Genomic DNA, 16,876 nt, shown 5'->3' on the forward strand with positions numbered 1-16,876 from the left:
CGGCCCGAGCAGGCCCAGCGGGGACGCGGCTCCTGGGCCGGCCCCGAGGCCATGTGGGGAGTTCCGTCACCGGCGCGGCGCGGCGCGGCCCGGAGCGCGGCGGGCGCCTCGGCTCTCCTGGCGCAGTGCGGTGCGGAGCGGCCCGGTCCCCTCTTCTCAGCGCCCAGCCGCCATCTTCCTCCACCGGCACCGAGGACGGCAGCAACGCGCCTGCGCGAACGCCACCGGGGAACTCTGGGACGGTGGAGGACAAGGGCCAGTCCCCGCCCCGCGATGCAAAGTAGGCGCTCTCCCGCCATGCACCGCGCGCAGCTGGCGGATCCGCACGGCAGCTCAGCGACGGAAAAGCCAAAATTTCTGACAAAACGGAGGATTTCGAAGTGTAGAGAGCGACGGGTATCTCTCGGGGGAGTGACGCCATAAGAAAAGGCAGGAGTCTAAAAATAAAGTCCTCACCATGCCTTCAAAGTTGTCAATTGTGAGAGGTTCAAATAGCTCTGCGGGAATGAGAACATTCGTGCTCGCTTCGGCAGCACATATACTAAAATTGGAACGATACAGAGAAGATTAGCATGGCCCCTGCGCAAGGATGACACGCAAATTCGTGAAGCGTTCCATATTTTTCGGACGATCGCAACGCTCCCCGCCTGAGGGGGGACCCTTTTGGATCCGCGCTCTGTGCCGGGGGTACCCCGAGACACGGGCCGCCGAGGTGCGGGGGGTACCAGACCCCCGTGCCGGGTCAGGGGGAGCCCCAGGCGCAGCCCACCAGCGCTGTGGGGAAGGTCTGTGCACCCCCTGCAGTGGAAGAGGGGTCTCAGGGGTGAGGGAGGAGATGGGTACCCCAAAAGCTTCATGGTCCCCGGCCCCGGGGGCTCAGCGCAGCCCTGCGAGGGCCCCTGTGTGCTGCAGGCCCCAAGGGGACACCCGGCTGAGAGGGCGAGACCCCTGCCCCACTCTGGGGCACCCCAGTGGGGGAGAAGGTGGAGAGGATGAGCCCCGGGGGGGTGGCCGGCAGGGACCCCTGCCCAGTCCGCTGCCCACCCAGCCCCTGCCCAGGGACCATCCAGGGTGAGGAAGACCCTGGTTGACCTTTGGCTGCTTGGGGAGCCATGGGGAAGGGGCTGCAGGGCAGAGGGCTCTGCTGGCTGCTCTGTGCCCCCCCGGTGCGAGGGCCATCCTGCTGCCACCTGTCCCGCTGTGCCCCCTGCCCCGTGTCCCCAGGTGTGGCAGCAGTGGTGCGAGAGCGATCCAAGCCCCCGGGGAAGGACCACGGGTCTTTATTTAATTGCTTTTTCACAGCAGATTCTGCTCTGGCAGAGAGCAGTTGGGGTCCCAGGGCCAGCCCCAGCACCCAGCCCTGTCCTGGGGCAGGGGGGAGGCCCAGGGCAGACCCCCCCCAAAAAAACCTCAGCCCCCCCAGAGAGTACAACCCCACCAAGGGGGAGCTGGGGCCAGCCCTGCCCTGGCGCTTTGACCCTCCCCAGCACCCAGACGGTCCCACAGGGATGGTGGCCCTGTGCTGGTAGGCATGATGTGGCCAGGCCCCCTCCCCGTGCAGCTCTTGGGGTCCGGGATGGCCAGAAGACCCAGGACCCCAGGTCATGCTGCGGTGATGGCTGGGGAGGGGGTCCATGGGGCAGCATGACCTCACTCAGACAGCACTCTCCTGGTAGCTGTCATCCTCCAGGAATGGTGTCAGCCTCCTCCCAGGGCTGGGTGCCACTGGGGCCACATCCTGCCCTGGGGCTGCAGCCCCTCCGGGGTCCTCGTCGCTCTGCTCCCTGGCAAAGTGCACGAAGACCTATGGGGAGGGCAGGGTGAGGGGCAGTGCCGGCAGGACCCTGGCCCCCATGCCCTCGTGCCCCATGTCACTCGTCACCTGGTCGAGGGTGGTCTGGGACACGGAGTAGTCCTCGATGTGGCAGGGGCCACGGTGGGCTGCCAGAACGCTGAAGACACTGGCCAGGGAGCCGGCGTGGGAGGGCAGCTGGTACTGCAGCAGCCCCCCGTGTCGCTCCTTCAGCACGATGCCGGGGAAGCGGTGCTGCATCAGGCTCTCCACCGGTGCCGGACCGGGGCCGCCCACCCGCACCACCACCGTGTAGCCATCCCCAAACCTGCACGGGAGAGGGGGACATTGCTGCAGGGACCAGCCGTGTCCCCGGCCCCACAGGGCGGCCGCCCCTCACTGCCAGAGCCCTCCCCGAGTCCCCAGCCCCATTACCTGTTCTTGAGGTGCTGGACGCTGCCCAGGCAGCGGAACCGGCCGTTGACCATGATGGCCATCCTGGTGCACAGCGCCTCGCACTCCTCCATGCTGCCGGGGGGGAGGTGTGAGACCCCACAGGGAGAGACAGGTGCTCCCCTCCTGCAGTGCCACAGACCCTGGGACGGGGGGGCTCACCTGTGGGACGTGAGCACCACGGACCTGCCTTCCCGGATGACGCTGAGGATGCAGTCCCACAGGAACCGCCGGGCTCGCGGGTCCATCCCCGTCGTAGGCTCATCCTGCAACGGCCCCGGCGGTGCTGTCAGCCCGGGCAGGGGGCAGGTGCCGCCATGGGACCCCCCCACTGTCCCCACTCACCAGGAAGATGACTGGGGGGGAGCCGAGGAGCGCTATAGCTGTGGAGAGCTTGCGCTTGTTGCCCCCGCTGTACTTGCCCGCCGGCCGGTCTGCGTGTGGCCCCAGCCCCAGCTTGGTGATACCCCACTGAGCTACCTGCAAGAGACATGGAGGGGGTGAGGACGGGGTCCCTCAGGGCTGGGGAGGGGGGCTGGGGTGCGGGCCCTACCCTGGGGGTCTCCTCCTCTGGGATGCCACGCAGGCGGCTGTAAAACTCCAGATGCTCCCGCCCCGTCAGCAGGTCTGTGATGGCGTCGAACTGGGGGCAGTAACCCATGTGCTGGTGGACGGACTGCAGGTCGGTGAGCACGCTGCGGGGACGGGGACACGGCTGAGCACACGGCAGGGTCAGGGACATGACTGAGCATGCAGTGGGGACACAGCTGAGCATGCGGCGGGGACAGGGGCAGTCTCCAGGGACAGAGAAAAGGCTGAGCATGCCACGGGAACAGGGATGAACACGGTGCAGGGATGAGGATGAGGATGAAGCCGAGTGCAAGCACGCTGCAGGGACGAGGGCGAGGAGGAGCACAGGGTGGGGATGGGGATGACGGCATGCATGCTGTGGGGACAAGGACAGGGGGAGCAGTGGGTCGGCCACGGTGTCCCTCTGTCTCGCCCACCTGTGCCCTTTCAGCCAGGCCTCCCCCAGCGTCACCTCCGTGTCCCCTGTCAGCATCTTGAAGGTGGAAGTCTTCCCGGCACCGTTCACACCCAGGAGGCCGAAGCACTGCGGGTTGCAAACCGGGGTTACCAGCAGCCCCGTCCCTGCCCGCAGTGCCATTTGTCCGTCTGTCCGGTACTCACCTCCCCAGGGGGGATGGCAACGCAGAGCCGGTCCACCGCCGGAGCCTTCCTGCGCCGGTACACCTGCGCGGCAGAGCCCAGCGCTGGGTGCTCCCCACCCGTCACCCACCAGCGGGACCGGGGGCTACAGGAGAGGCTGGAGCCCCTGCAGCGAGGGACGGGGCAGGGTCCGGCCCCACGGCACGCACCTTGGTCAGGTCCTTCAGCAGCAGGAGGTGGCTGTGCGGGGGGGTGCTGCCCACCCTCGCCCGCTCCCTGGCCACATCCCCGTCCTCCTCCCCCAGCGAGGGCAGCTGCAGAGCCCGTGGCCTGGGGGCAACAGCGGCAGGGGCACTTCCAGAGCTGCCCACCCCACGGCTGCCCCACGGCCGCCCCACGGCCGGTCCTCACCCGAGCCGCAGGAAGAAGCGGTATTGCAGAAGGATGGTGAAGAGGAAGAAGATGACACCCTCAACGGCCATGGCGAACATGTTCTTCCCTGCCAGATCCCAGGACAAGGGGGACACGAAGTGCCTGTCCCCTGCAAGTGGCAAGAGGGGCTGTAGGAGGGGGGGACACTGGGGAGGGCCCCCGCGCTGGCCAGGCTTTGGGGAGGGGGAGCAGCCCTGATACCCCTGGACTCACCGAACCTCTCGAAGGCATCGGCCATTGCCTGGTTCTTCACCATGTCAATGAGGCCTCGGCCCAGGCAGAAGTGGGGGAAGACGAGGAAAACTTTCTTCAGGATGCGGTTGATGTTGTTGAGGTTCTGTCGGGGCAGTGAGGAGAAGGATAGGGGAGCTGGGACCAGTCCCGCAGGGATGGAAGGGGGGTCCAGGGCAGCCTGGGGGCTCACCTGGTCCACAAAGAGCTCCAGCACGAAGGTGGCCACGCTGCCGTTGATGCCAATGAAGAGGTTGATGCACGTCAGGGCCACGTAGGCGGTGCTGGGGATGCTGAAGAGGAAGGAGGCTGGGTACATCAGGGGGGTGATGGACCAGCTGGGGAGCAGAGAGGCAGAGGCTGGCCGAGGCGCACCTCCCATTCCAGGGGGCACAGCAGGGCAAGCCAGCACCCCCCCCCTCCCTTTACCAAGACCCTCCGAGCCTGCTCTGAGCCCCCTGCACCCCCCCTCCCTGGGGTCCAGCCCCAGCGGGGGGCTGAGCCCCAGCTGGGCTCCACCGGCCCTTCACCCGTAGAGCAGCAGCAGCAGCACGAGGGAGGGCAGGTTGGCAGAGGACACGTAGGACTCCTGCTGGAAGCAGAGGAAGATGAGGATGACCAGCAGTGCAGGGACCAGGTAGTTGCACTGCAGGCACAGAAAAGCCGGGGAGGGGGTCACAAGTGGGACCTGGCTCCCCGGGACCTGTACCCCATCCCCATCCCCGTCCCGCACCATGTCCCAGGTGAAGTTGCCCAGCCAGTAGGTGACAGGCTTCATCCCACTGACAAACTGCAGATGCTTGGCCTTGCTGACCCGCTCCTCAATGAGGAAGAGCACGAAGCTGGCTGGGACGAAGGACATGGCGAAGATCACGCAGATGGACACCAGCACGTCCACTGAGGTGGCCATCCTGTCGGGGAGGGGAGAGCTCAGCCAGGGATGGGGGGGGGGCCTGTGGACCCCTGTCCCTGATACTCACAGGGCAGCCTCCGAGAGCTGCTCCTTGGTGAGGTTGAGGGGGTGGTTGGTGGCCGTGATGCCGTAGAGCGCGGGGTCGGTCCCAGCGGGCAGCCAAGCACGCAGCAGCCCGTTGCTGGCCACATTGACGAAGGAAACCATGGCGTGCCAGCCCTTGTTGTTGAACCAGACCTGCAGCCCAGAGGAGCTTGGCGGCTCAGAGCCCCCTCCTGCCCCGGCACCGCCGCTGGCTGTGCCCGCAGCACCCCACTCCCCGCCAGGCTCCCGCTCCCCTCCAGCCCCAGGCAGGCTCAGTCCTTCTCTGGCTGCTCCAACCCCGGATGGGGACCCAGGTGCTGCATCCCCTGCTGACTCCCAGCTCTCACCCCCGTGGGACCCCCAGCCCCTGGGTCAGGCGTACCTTGATGTTCCTGCGAGCGTCCAAGCCCTCGATGAAGCGGCTGAGGTTGCCCAGGAGCCGGTCTGAGGGGCTGCCCTGGGTGTGGGAACACGGGGTGAGGAGCGGGCTTGGGCCAGAGCCCTCCCAGCACCGGGATGCTAGAGCCAAGCCGGGGGGGGCAGAGCCCCGGCCATACCGGGGTGATGTTGAACAGTGCCCGGAGCTCCAGCACCGCCTCATCCACCTCTGCTGCCGACGGCAGGGCCTGGGAGCTGCCAGCACCCAGAGAAAAGCCACCGTACCTGCGGGGAGAGACGGGCACTTCCAAACCTGCCACCCATCTTCAACTGCCACCCCTGCCCAAACGCAACCCTCCCCCTCCACCCGCCCAGACACCACGGTGAGGGGCACACAGCGAAGGGCTGAGGCTGCCCAGATGATGGCTCTGCCTGGAGATTGTGCTGGCTCTGCCCAAGCCCGCAGGCGAGCTCCTGCCTCCCCCCTGCCCCATCTGCGTGAGACCCCAGCCCCTCCCCGGGCTCACCTCTGCTCATTCACCCACTTCTTGTTCCTCAGCCTGAAAGAAATGGGAGCGGGGGAGAAATACCCCCCAGGAGATGTTACAGCAGCGCCTGCCCACCCAGCCACAAGTCCCCCAGCAGTTCCCCCTTACCCTGCAGTGCCCTCGCTGTCCCCAGCCCTGGCTGGGTTTGGTCTGCAGCATCCCTCCCTACTTCCACCACACTGGCAGCCTGTGCCAAAGACTTGCCCCATCTTCCCTGCAGTGTCCCCAGGGTGTCCCCAGCCCCAGCACTCACCCCCAGCGGATGATCTGGGGGTAGGTCTTCACCAGGTAGTCAGAGATGTTCCTGCCCGTCAGGTTCTGCAGGATGTCACCTGTGCCCCTTTGCACCTGGGGGGACAGACAGGCAGGCTGGACAGACACACGGCTGCATTCGCCTCCCCAGAGCATTGCCTGCACCAGTACCAGACAGCGCTGCTGCTGGCCCCGCTGCAGGCTGGGGGTTACCTGGGGTGGTGGGAGCCCCCCGGCCCCCTCGGGGCAGTCAGGCAGCATCCTTTGAGCCCCTGGTCCGCTGCACTGGCAGCGGGGGGACGGCTCGGCTCGCGTCCAGTTCCCGCGCCGCAACGCTTCCAGCAGGGCTGGGGGAGCCGGGGGGACCAAGAAGCCGTCGGGGTGGGAAGCCGGTGGGCATGGTGCCGTCCTGGGCATCCGGCACCGTGGGGGAGAGAGACCCCTGTTACCAGCCTGGTGTGAGCCAGAGGCATTGGGACCTGCCCCTGCCTGTGGCTGCCCCCCCCCCCCCCCCCCAGCCATGGATGGTTGAGGGGGTCCCATGGCATCACACCAGCTGGCAGGGCTGTTCCTGGGGGAGATGCAGGCACCGAGGCAGGGGCTGAGCCCCAGCCACCCCCTCCCAGCCCCTCCAGCCCCGCGGGTCGCAGGCACTCACGCCTCATCAGCATCCTTCATGCACTTGGTGCCGAAGCCCGGCTCGGCCAGGAGCGCGGCCAGGAGCCGAGCCGTGTCGGGGTCGCCCGGGGCATCGTTGCTGCCAGGAGATGCAGGAGTGAGCTGGCAGCAGTGGGGGACATGGGGGGACAGAGGGATGGGGACACACCTGAAGAAGGTGAACTGCTGCCCGTACATCCAGGGCTGGAGGCGCAGCGGTGGGTACTTCCCGAAGGGTGGCACGATGAGGCTGAAGAGCAGGGCGATGCAGACGAAGACAGCAGGCAGGACGATCTGCCGGGGGCTGGGGATCAGGGCTGGCTCTCCACCCTCCTGCCCCATCCCCTCCCCACCCTCCGCACCATGGCCCCGTCCCATCCCTGTCCCCCATGCTGTACCTGCGCGAAGAAGCCCCGGGTGCTGCGTCGCGCATGGAGCATCCTCTTGATGAAGAGGGCACGGAGCTGCTGGCGGGTCAGCGCCCAGCCCCTCACCCTGCGGCTGGCCTGCCCGGCCGCCCCGCGCAGCAGGTCCGTCTCCCGGGGCTCCTCTGCTGCGGGGGCAGAGATGGGTTTGGGTCTGGCCCCGGCACAGGCGGCGGTGAGGGGCAGGGGTTCATGTCGGGAGACGTGCAGGGGGAACGGTGTGCTGGCAGGGTTGTGTCCCCCACCCTGGTGGGGATGGGGTGCTGCATGCAGGGATGCAATGGGAGCCCCCCAGACCCTCCCAGCCCCCAGCTCCTACCTCGACGGGGTCCTTGGACTCAGTGTAAAGGAGAGGAAAGAAGGGTTACAGCCATGCCGATGTCTGCCCAGCCGGGGTTAGCGCTGACCCGGGGCAGAGCCAGGTCCCCAAACAATCACAGCCCCCCCACACACACACTGCCATAGCTGCCCCCACACCAGCTCTATCTCCAGGAGAAGGGGCCTGGGTACGTTCCCTGGGATTTCATGTCCCATCCCAAGCCCTGCCCAGAGCCAGGCTCCCCCAAACCAGCCACTGTCCCCACTCCTCGCCCTGCCTGACACCGAGGCCAGGCGGGAGCGATGCTGCACGAGCATCCCTGAGCCTCCCCCTGCCCACTACCTGCCCAAAGGGACGCGTGTCCGAAGGGATGCCTCCTTGGATGGACACGTGCCTGGATGGACACATGCCACGGCCCCAGCCCCAGCCCACGGGGTGGAGGTGGGGGGCACCCAGCAGCAGGGGCTGGCCAGCTCAGGGGGTCCTAGGTCTCAGCTCCCCCCTCCTTACCCAGCTCCCCGTCAGCCACTTCTGCATCTCCTCCCTCGCCGGGGGCTGCTCCTCTCCTGGTGCCTGACAAAACGGGGGTGAGAGCACCAGGGTGGGACCGAGGCCACAGCCTGTGATACCTCCCTGCACCCATGGGTGCTCCCAGCAGGGAACCCAGCCCTGGGAAGGGTGAGGGCCACATGGGGTGCTGGGGACACCCGCACCCCTCTGCTCCAGGCTGCTGAGCATCTCCCCTCAGACCCCCCCTGCACCCTAGCACCCTGAAGCTGAGCTCCAGCCAGCCCTGAGGTGTTTTACCTGCCGAGTCAGAGTCCACCCCAGTGTCCTGAGCCACCTTCAGAAAGATCTGAGGGCAGGAGGGGGCTGGCATTAAACACGGCCATCAGTGCCCACCATCCCGGCAAGGCAAATCCCCCAGGTCACGGGCAGCCCCCGGCAGAGCTCCAGGGAGGGTGGGCACCCCAGGAGCCACAGGCAGCCCCCTGGCCACAGCTCCTCTGGGTACCTCTTCCAGGGTGGTGTCGGAGATGCCGTAGCTGGAGATGCCCAGTTCCCCCAGGTGGGTGTCCAGCTCATGGAAGAGGTCCCCGAACGCCCCGTCCTTGGCCCCACTGTAGGGCAGGACGAAGAGCACCTCGTGCCCAATGTCCTCCACTAGCTGGGAGCCCGGCACCAGCTTCTGGATCAGCGCCGACAGCTGGGGCACATCTGGGGGGGACGGGGAGGGCTGGAAACCTGGGGCAGGAGCCGGTGGACAGCACAGCACCCTGGACCCCAGTCTGGGGGTCCCTGGGAGGGCTTGCAGGGGGCAGGAGGGCAGGGAGCCGCTTCTGCCCCACCAGTGCAGGGGGGCCAAGAGCCGGTGGCAGGGCAGGGCATGGGGCTGAATATGCCCACGGCCCCCCCACCCCCGGCTGATGGGGGCTACATGGGGAGCACCCAGGAGCGTAATGCTGCACTGAGGACACAGGGAGGGACGGGACCCTCACCCACAGTGCTGGCCTCACTGCCCCGCTCACTGCCCAGGCCCGTGTCGCTGCTGTGCTCCGAGTCACTGCCGTCCTGTGGGAAAGGGTAGCCAGAGCCTAGCACCCTGTAGCAGGATCCAACCCCAAGCCTGGGCTCAGCACCCCCAGATACCTGGGACGGAGGCACCGGGCACCCTTTTGGCTGATGCTCAGCAGGGCCAAGGGACCCACCTTTTTGGTGGTGCCGGGGACATTGCCGGTGCTGCCGCCCATTCCGACCCGCTCCCGCTTCACCAGGGTGAGGTGGTAGCCGGTGCCCAGCCTGGCCTTGAGGAAGAGCGGGGACCCGCAGCAGCAGAGCCGCCCCTGCGAGATGATGGCGGTGCGGTCCCCCAGCAGTTCCGCCTCGTCCATGTAGTGGGTGGAGAGGATGATGGTGCGGCCTGGGGGCAGGGAGCAGGCTGGACCCCAGACCCCCTTGCTGGATTCCCCCTTTCTGGGCATCTCCCCACTTGGCACGTCTCCCTGCTCGCCCCTGCTGCCAGTTCTCCACAGCTGGGGGGGCTCAGATGCACAGAGGGCGAAGCGGGGTCCCCCCAGCCCTGACCTTTGCGGTATTTGAGCAGCAGCTCCCAGATGCTGCGGCGGGAGTAGGGGTCGATGCCAGCCGTGGGCTCGTCCAGGATGACCACCCGGGAGCCGCCCACGAAGGCGATGGCCACCGAGAGCTTCCGCTGCATTCCGCCTGCGGGGCGGCAGGGACAGCGTTGGAAGGGGGGGCTGGGGCAGCGGACCCCTGCTCGGGTGCTGGTCCTGCCCCCCGCACGCACCTGAGAGGTTCCTGGTCTGCTCCCGGCGCTTGTGGGGCAGCCCCGTGTCCTGGATCAACTGCTCCATCTCTGCCTTCACCTGCTTCTCCGACAGCCCCTTCAGCCGCCCGTAGAACCAGACGTGCTCCTCCACTGTCAGGCTGGGGCAGGCAGGGGTGAGATGGGGGCCCTGCCTGCACCAGCCCCCGGCACTGCTCCCCCCCGCCTGCCCTGCCCCTGCCTACATGTCGAAGAGCACGTTGTGCTGGGGACACATCCCCATGGTTTTGCGGATGCTGTCGATATCGGAGCGGATGTCCCAGCCCAGGATATAGGCAGTGCCGGAGGTGGGGGGCAGGAGGCCGGTCAGGATGGACCTGGATGGGGGAACCAGTGGGGAAAATGGGTCAGGGAGCACAGGACCAGTGGGGCTCGGGGCCGGGGTGACCTGTTCTGTGTGAGGTGCTCAGAGCCCAGCCTCGTGGGGACTCAGGTTGGGACAGCACCAGGGCAGAGCCAGGCTCAGCTCCTGTCCCAACCGTGGCTGCTCAGCTCCCCTGGTCAGACCCCCAGTCTCACATGGTGGTGGTCTTGCCGGCTCCGTTGTGGCCCAGGAAGGAGGTGATTTGCCCCTCGTAGAAGTCCAGGCTCAGCCCATTGACGGCCACGCGGCTGCTGTTGCGGTAAATCTTCACCAGGTTGCGGATGGAGACGCCAGGCTGGAGCTGGGCAGGCGGCTCCTCCACCAGCACTGGAAGCCACCGGAGGGTCATGTCCCAGGCAGGACCGCTCGCCGGGGGCAGGACCCTTTGTCACAGGGGGCAGGACCCCCTGCCATGGGGCAGGACAGCCCGCTGGGAGGGCAAAGCCCAGGAGGAAGGGCTCGAGCCCAGTTCTGTGGCTGCCGCCCTTCAGCCATGCAGCTCTGGGGTGGGCAGGGGCAGGGGCTCACCTTGGGGTGCAGCGAAGGGGCTGGTGGGGTACGGGGGGTGCCCAGCCGAGGATGGCTCTCCAAGCCAGTAGCTCTTCAGGAAGGGGAAATTCCAGGGCTTGGGGATCCCATACTGACCTGCAGCAGGCAAGGGGCTGAGTGGGGCCGGGGGGCTGCCAAGGGACTGGAGGGGCTGCCGAGGGCCAGGGGGGCCATGCTCACCTGGGAAGACGCCCTCGAGGTACCAGGTGGCCAGGCCGTAGAGGCCAGCATCCAGCAGCAGCAACCCCATGGCCGTGGCGAAGTTGTAGGGGTCTCCCGGCACAGGGCTGGTGCCCAGGTTGTGCCACTGGATGCCCACCCCCTGCTCCTCATAAAGGGAGAAGTACTCGCAGCCGAAGCCAAAGGCCACCGGTGACAGCAGGCTCTGGCAGTGGCAAGAACAGCGGTGTGGGCAGAAGACCAGCCCAGGGGGGTTCATCCCCAAAGCCCCCCCCCGGCATGCCTGGGGCACCCAAGGGATGTCGGAGAGGGGGCTGCCACGGCCGCTCACCACAAGGACGCGGAGCGGGAAGGTGATGTGGTCGCGCCAGGCGACGCACAGCACATAGGGCAGGTAGAGGGAGAAATAGATGATGCCACCGCAAGCCGAGGCCAGGTTAGCGCGGGGAAAGAAGGTGCTGATGAGGAAGCACTGGCTGATGGTGGCCACCGAGAAGGTGCCGAGGAAGAGGAAGATGACAGCCGGGTCACTGTAGGGCAGGATGTTTCCCAGCTGCAGATGGAGGCAGGTTGGAGCCTGTGGAGCCCCCCATGCTGGCTCCCAGCCCCGACACTCCCTGTGTCACCCACGCTGTCCCCTCTGCCCTGCAACCTGCCTTGAGGATGAGAACAAGGAGGGCAGAGCTGAGGAGGAAGGGGATGAAGCTGCTGAGGAACCAGCTGAGCCAGAGGATCCCGTTGCTCAGCCCCATAGTCTTCATGGTCTCCTTGAGACGCGTCTCCTTCTCGTGCACCACCCCCTTGATGATCATGGCCACCGAGTAGATCCAGGCCAGCGTCATGAAGAGGGGCAGCGAGCGGTTCAGGACCCGCAGAAACCTGGGGGAGATGGCACCAGCCCTTCCACCTCCAGCCTGACACCCCGGGGCCACTGCCAGGCAGGGGACACCTGGGGCATGGACCAGCCCCATGCCACCTCCTCAGGGCACTGATGCTGCAGGGTGCTCGGCCCCGTTCCCCACAGCAGTGGGTCACTTGAGGGTCCGGGGCTGCCCCCCACCACCCACTCACACATCATCCACGTAGCAGGGGTAGGGCATTTGCTGGACGTAGACCCCCGTCTGTGGGGCAGCCCCGGTCTGCACCCGCACCACCGCCTGCTCCACCAGGTCCTGCACGTAGATGAACCCCCCCCACACGTAGCGCAGGTCGCTGAAGGGGTCGGCCGCAGGGCCTGGGTCCCAAAACCTGGGGGCAGAGCACGGTGCTGGGAGGGGGGCTCCCCCCGCCACGGGCGCAGGATGCTTGGGGGTCGTGGAGACCGAAGGGGTGGGCGTCCCCCGACCTGTCCTTGATCTTGTTGGTCCTCGTGACATCGTCGATGTCCATGCGGATCTTGTAGCGGACATGGGGGGGCAGCGCGGGGGCTGTGGCATTGGTGGGGGGCTGGAAGACCACAGCTGCCCAGAACTGCTGCTCCTCCAGCAGCTCCAGGGCCCGGGCCACCAGCTGGTCCTCGGTGGCCACTGCCTCGATCTTGTCCAGGCAGACACACTACGGGCAGGGCAGGCAGGGCTCAGTGGGGCTCAGGGAGCCAGCCCGCCCGGGCGGCCAGGGCGACACGCACCTCCATGAACTGTGACAGCGTGCTCAGGACCATGTCGGCGTCAGCGTACACCTGCTGCCAGGTGAGCCCCGGCCCTGCCGCCGGCCCCGCCAGGAACCCCGCCAGCGCCGGCAGCTTCCAGGAGGTGCCGTTGAGGAACCCGTCCAGGAGCTGGGCCGTCCCCGGGGCCAGCAGCAGATCCTGCAAAGCACCAGGGTACCACAGGACGATGCAGCCCACCCCCCTCCTGGCCAGGAGCCCCGGCTGCACCCCACCACACCCCCCAACCCGCACCCCACCGCAGCCCTGTTCCCAACGGGGAGAGGGTCTGGGGGTCACGCACCCGGAGGACCTGCATCTCCAGGCTGCCGTTGAGGAAGGTGTAGATGCGGGGTCCCAGCTCCCGCCAGGCACCCCCTGCCTCCCCCAGCACCGCCAGCTCCCGGAAGGTCCGGTTCACCTGCGTGGGGCAGGGGGTGAGGCAGGGCTGGGGTAACCCCCCCCGTCCGCGCCCCCCTCAGCCCCCCGCTCACCTCGGCCATGATGCTGTCGGGGCCGGGGCCAGGCGGCGTGTACAGGATCTTCCCCATGAAGAGGGGCTTGATCCCCCGCCATAAGATCTGCGAAAGGGGGCTGGACTCCAGGCTGCGGACCAGCTCTCGGCAGAAGGGACCTGGGTGGGGGGCAGAGCCGAGCCCTTGCCACAAGCCCCCCGCCGCCTCCCGGGCAGCCTTGGGGGGGCTGTGTCCAGCAAGCCCCTGGCTGAGCTCCCCCCGCTACCGCAGCCCAGCCCGCTCACTGCTGGCGCTGTCCGGGGCCGTGGCTCTCCGCTCCGAGCTGTTGCGGTCCAGGAAGGCTTTGACGTCGTTGTCCTCATACCAATTGAGGGAGGGGACCCTAAGCCCCCCGCCCTCGGGGTGCCCACAGGCGATGCGCGACAGGGCCCCGAAGGCGCCTGAGCCGGCGGCGCTGGCATTGGGGGCCATCAGTGCCCCGAGCTCCCGCCGCAGCTCGGCGAGGCTGGTCATTGAGGAGACCTGGGGAGAGTGGGATGGGGAGTGGGGCTAGAGGGGACAGGGACACCCAACGACACCGCGGGAAGCGGGGCACTGCTCGAGTGCAGGGGGTGGGTGGGGGGCACTTGAGCAGGGAGCAGGGTGCTACCTCCTCCATCAGGGATGCTGCATCCCGCAGGAAGGTGCCCAAGGCTTCCGTGGTGCCAGCAATGCCACCCACCTCTGAGCTCAGCTGTTCCTACAAGGGGGGGCATGGGAAGAGGGGTCACAGCCCCTCTGGGGCGGGAGCCGGGGGTCTCTGGCCCGGCACTTGCCAGCACCCAGCGTCTGGCCAGGCTGGGGGCTCACCACCAGGAGCCGGGGGAGGTCGAGCTGGGAGAGAAAGGAGCCCTCCATGGCGCGGAGCTGGGGGCCAGGCAGGTCGCAGAGCCCTCGCTGCAGGCGCTGGGTGGAAGCGGCATCGCCCCCCGCCAGGAAGCCCCCCAGCTCCGAGGCGTTGCAGACCACGGCCTTCAGCGGGAGGCGGGTGCTCGCCAGGGAGAACTGGTGGGAGAGGGCCCGTCATGCCGCAGCCCCCAGCACCACGGGTACCAGGAGTGGGCGCTGCACCGACACTCACGATGCGGGGGTTGAGCCGGGCCCCCATCAGCTCGTCCACCAGCTCCGGGGGCAGAGACGTGTTGGTCCAGAGGAACCACGAGAAGGTCTCATCCTCTCTCAGGTAGTCCCTCACCGGCAGGGCTGGGGGGGCAGGGTTCAGCCAGGGGGGTCTCGCTCCCCCTGCACCCCCCATCCCTGGTGCTCACCCCTCCACTGAGTCCCACTCCCCCCGAGCCGGCGCAGGGCGGGCAGGAGTTGGGCGAAGCCGCGCAGGAGCCGGTGCCCGTCAGTGTGGACCAGGACCCGCCGGGCTTCGGCCAGCAGGCGGGAGAGGCTGTGGGGGCACAGGGTGGGTGGTGAGACCCCGGCCCCACCGTTTGGTCCGGCCCCACAGCCCCCGGAACCCTGTCACTCACATGGAGCCGTCGAAGTTGCCCACCACGCCGGGGGCCTCTCCCACGGTAGGGTGCCGAAAGCAGGGGTTGTTCATGTTGCAGATGATGCCCTGGAGCCAGGGCAGGGTCCCGGCCGAGGGAAGGGCCTTGTTGGGGAAGTGGCCTGTGGGAGAGGGAGAGACAGGTCCCGGGGGGGGGGCAACACAGGACCCCCGAGGCCACGCACACACTCCAGCAGGGAGATGCCAGCGAGCCCCCAGCTTGTGTCCACCTCCCATGTTTGTCTCCCCCGCTGCCACCCTGGGACCCCACAGGGCTCCCATGTCCCCAGCAGGCACGGGGAGGGGGGCATTGCCAACCCAGAGGGTGGCCCCAGTGGGGGCTGGCATGGGACACTCACACTCATGCTGCTTGAAGGGCGGGTGGGATTGCCGCACCGAGATCAAGATGAAGAAGAGGAAGAGGGGCCACAGGAGCTCAATGGCCAGCTGGATCTGGGGGACACCCATGGTTGGGGGGGGGTCCCTGTCCCCATCGGCACCCAGGGCTCTGCCTGCCCCTGCGCCAGGACCCAGCAGCTCCGGGCACTCTCCCACCCTGGTTGCCCGCTCACCCGCTGCCGCCGGCGGTAGGTGAAGTTCTTCCAGAGCAGCAGCCCCAGCTGGGTGCCCACAGCCATGGCGGGGATGCAGGGGGCATGTGCCCTGTGTCCCACTCGGCTCCAGCTGCAGGCGAAAGCAGGAGGGTCAGCGCTGAGCTGGGGGTGACAGTCAGGGCTCTCGTGTCCCTCTGGCTCAGGGCTTATCGCACACCAGGCAAAGCGCTGGGCACACGACTGAGCTCCGGGGGCTGGCAGGAGCCAGCCTGGCATTCCCACAGCAAAGCTCCTTGCTGGAGCAAAGCTCTCAAATCTCATTCTTTTCTAAATCAAAAGCAGCACAATAGGGCACAAGCTCTGCAAAGTCCCTCCAGGTCAGCGCTGCATTACAAGCAATGAACCTGATTCACACGCCAAGCACGAGGGGCAGCCCTGGAGAGCTGGGCAGCCCAGGGGAGGCCTGGGACCTGCCCGTGCTTCAGTTTCCCCATGTGAGTGATATGGCCGGGCCAGCAGCGAGGTCAGGTGTTGCTGGTGAGACCCTCAGCACCCCAGGAGGGGAAACTACCCTGATGCAAGGGGCTCAAGGCGTGAGCTCGGGCACCCAGGTCCCGCAGGTGCCCCCCAAGCTGAGCTCGGGCCCCAGCAGCTCTGGCCCCGTTCCTTCCCCAGCCCCGTCCCAGCGAGCCCCCACGCCTGGCCAGCTCCGGGGACTTCACCCGCCCCCGGACAGGGGCCAGCGGGTCGGCAGCCCCCAGGACCCGGCAGCAAAGCATCAGCCTCCCCTTCCAGCCACACAGGCCGGCTTCATGCCGAGCCCCGGCAGGCAGCGGTGGCACGACCGAACTCGCAGCTTCCCGCCCGGCAAACACCCGTGCCCGGGGAAAGCTGAGCTCCAGAGCTGCTCCCCGGCCACCGTGAGCTCAGGGCACCCCAGGGCCACCCACGCTGCCCATTCCACCACCCCAGGGTTGGTGGCCAAAGCTGCAGACTCACTTGCCCACCCTCTCGCCTCCCGTGGCCTCACACCTCCGCCACCCCCGGCCGGACCTTGGGCAAGAGGGCAGGCAGGCGACGGCTCTGCCCGCTGCTGGGGCTAAGCCGGGTCCCCGGGCACAGTGGGGATAAGCAGGCACCGGCCAGCGGGATTAGGATCCCGGCTGGGAAATCCGGCTAATCAGCCTGCGGGGCTGGACACGAGCAGGGCCGGACACGAGCGGCACCGGAGCGGGGTCCTGGGGGGGAGGGGAGATTCCTCCGAGGGGGCACCGGGGCTTGGGGAGGGCTGTGCCGCCCCCTCCCGCCGCAGCGGGAGCGAGGGGGGACCCAGCGGTGGAGAGGGGGCTGCAGAGGCGGCCGGCGCCGGGACCGGGGGATGCTGCGGGGCCGCCGGGCCGGGAGCAGCCTCAGCCCGGCCGGGGGCTGCGGCTCTTTTCGGGACAAAACAAACACGAAACACCGGGGACCCTCCAGAAGCCGCCTCCCGGCAAGGGACTCGCGTGGGGACCTGCTCCCTCACCCCACGGGGGACAAACACGCCCCATCGCTGCAACGGGCAGCACGGCGG

The 16,876-nt window shown here is 67.8% G+C and overlaps 1 protein-coding gene across 1 annotated transcript; it reads right to left on the reverse strand.

The window, feature by feature from the left end:
* Positions 1 to 1,654: 1,654 nt before the first annotated feature.
* ABCA7 (ATP-binding cassette, sub-family A (ABC1), member 7) lies at positions 1,655 to 15,390 on the reverse strand. Its single transcript, XM_010563271.1, is given in 49 exon segments — positions 1,655 to 1,804; positions 1,883 to 2,120; positions 2,228 to 2,320; positions 2,408 to 2,511; positions 2,591 to 2,725; positions 2,799 to 2,940; positions 3,253 to 3,359; positions 3,437 to 3,499; positions 3,625 to 3,745; positions 3,827 to 3,956; positions 4,061 to 4,184; positions 4,272 to 4,416; positions 4,609 to 4,724; positions 4,812 to 4,989; positions 5,059 to 5,228; positions 5,458 to 5,532; positions 5,633 to 5,738; positions 5,981 to 6,013; positions 6,255 to 6,349; positions 6,467 to 6,662; positions 6,912 to 7,010; positions 7,080 to 7,204; positions 7,309 to 7,458; positions 7,461 to 7,581; positions 8,470 to 8,510; positions 8,670 to 8,872; positions 9,154 to 9,226; positions 9,364 to 9,575; positions 9,740 to 9,877; positions 9,963 to 10,102; positions 10,187 to 10,318; positions 10,521 to 10,692; positions 10,894 to 11,010; positions 11,095 to 11,299; positions 11,426 to 11,647; positions 11,751 to 11,973; positions 12,166 to 12,342; positions 12,440 to 12,648; positions 12,722 to 12,901; positions 13,044 to 13,160; positions 13,234 to 13,373; positions 13,500 to 13,737; positions 13,865 to 13,954; positions 14,065 to 14,259; positions 14,336 to 14,457; positions 14,541 to 14,650; positions 14,733 to 14,874; positions 15,112 to 15,205; positions 15,325 to 15,390. Coding segments are annotated over 49 exon segments (6,774 nt in total).
* Positions 15,391 to 16,876: the final 1,486 nt, after the last annotated feature.

The sequence above is a fragment of the Haliaeetus leucocephalus genome, unplaced genomic scaffold (assembly GCF_000737465.1).
Source record: "Haliaeetus leucocephalus isolate CR32 unplaced genomic scaffold, Haliaeetus_leucocephalus-4.0 Scaffold164, whole genome shotgun sequence".
Lineage (NCBI taxonomy): Eukaryota > Metazoa > Chordata > Aves > Accipitriformes > Accipitridae > Haliaeetus > Haliaeetus leucocephalus.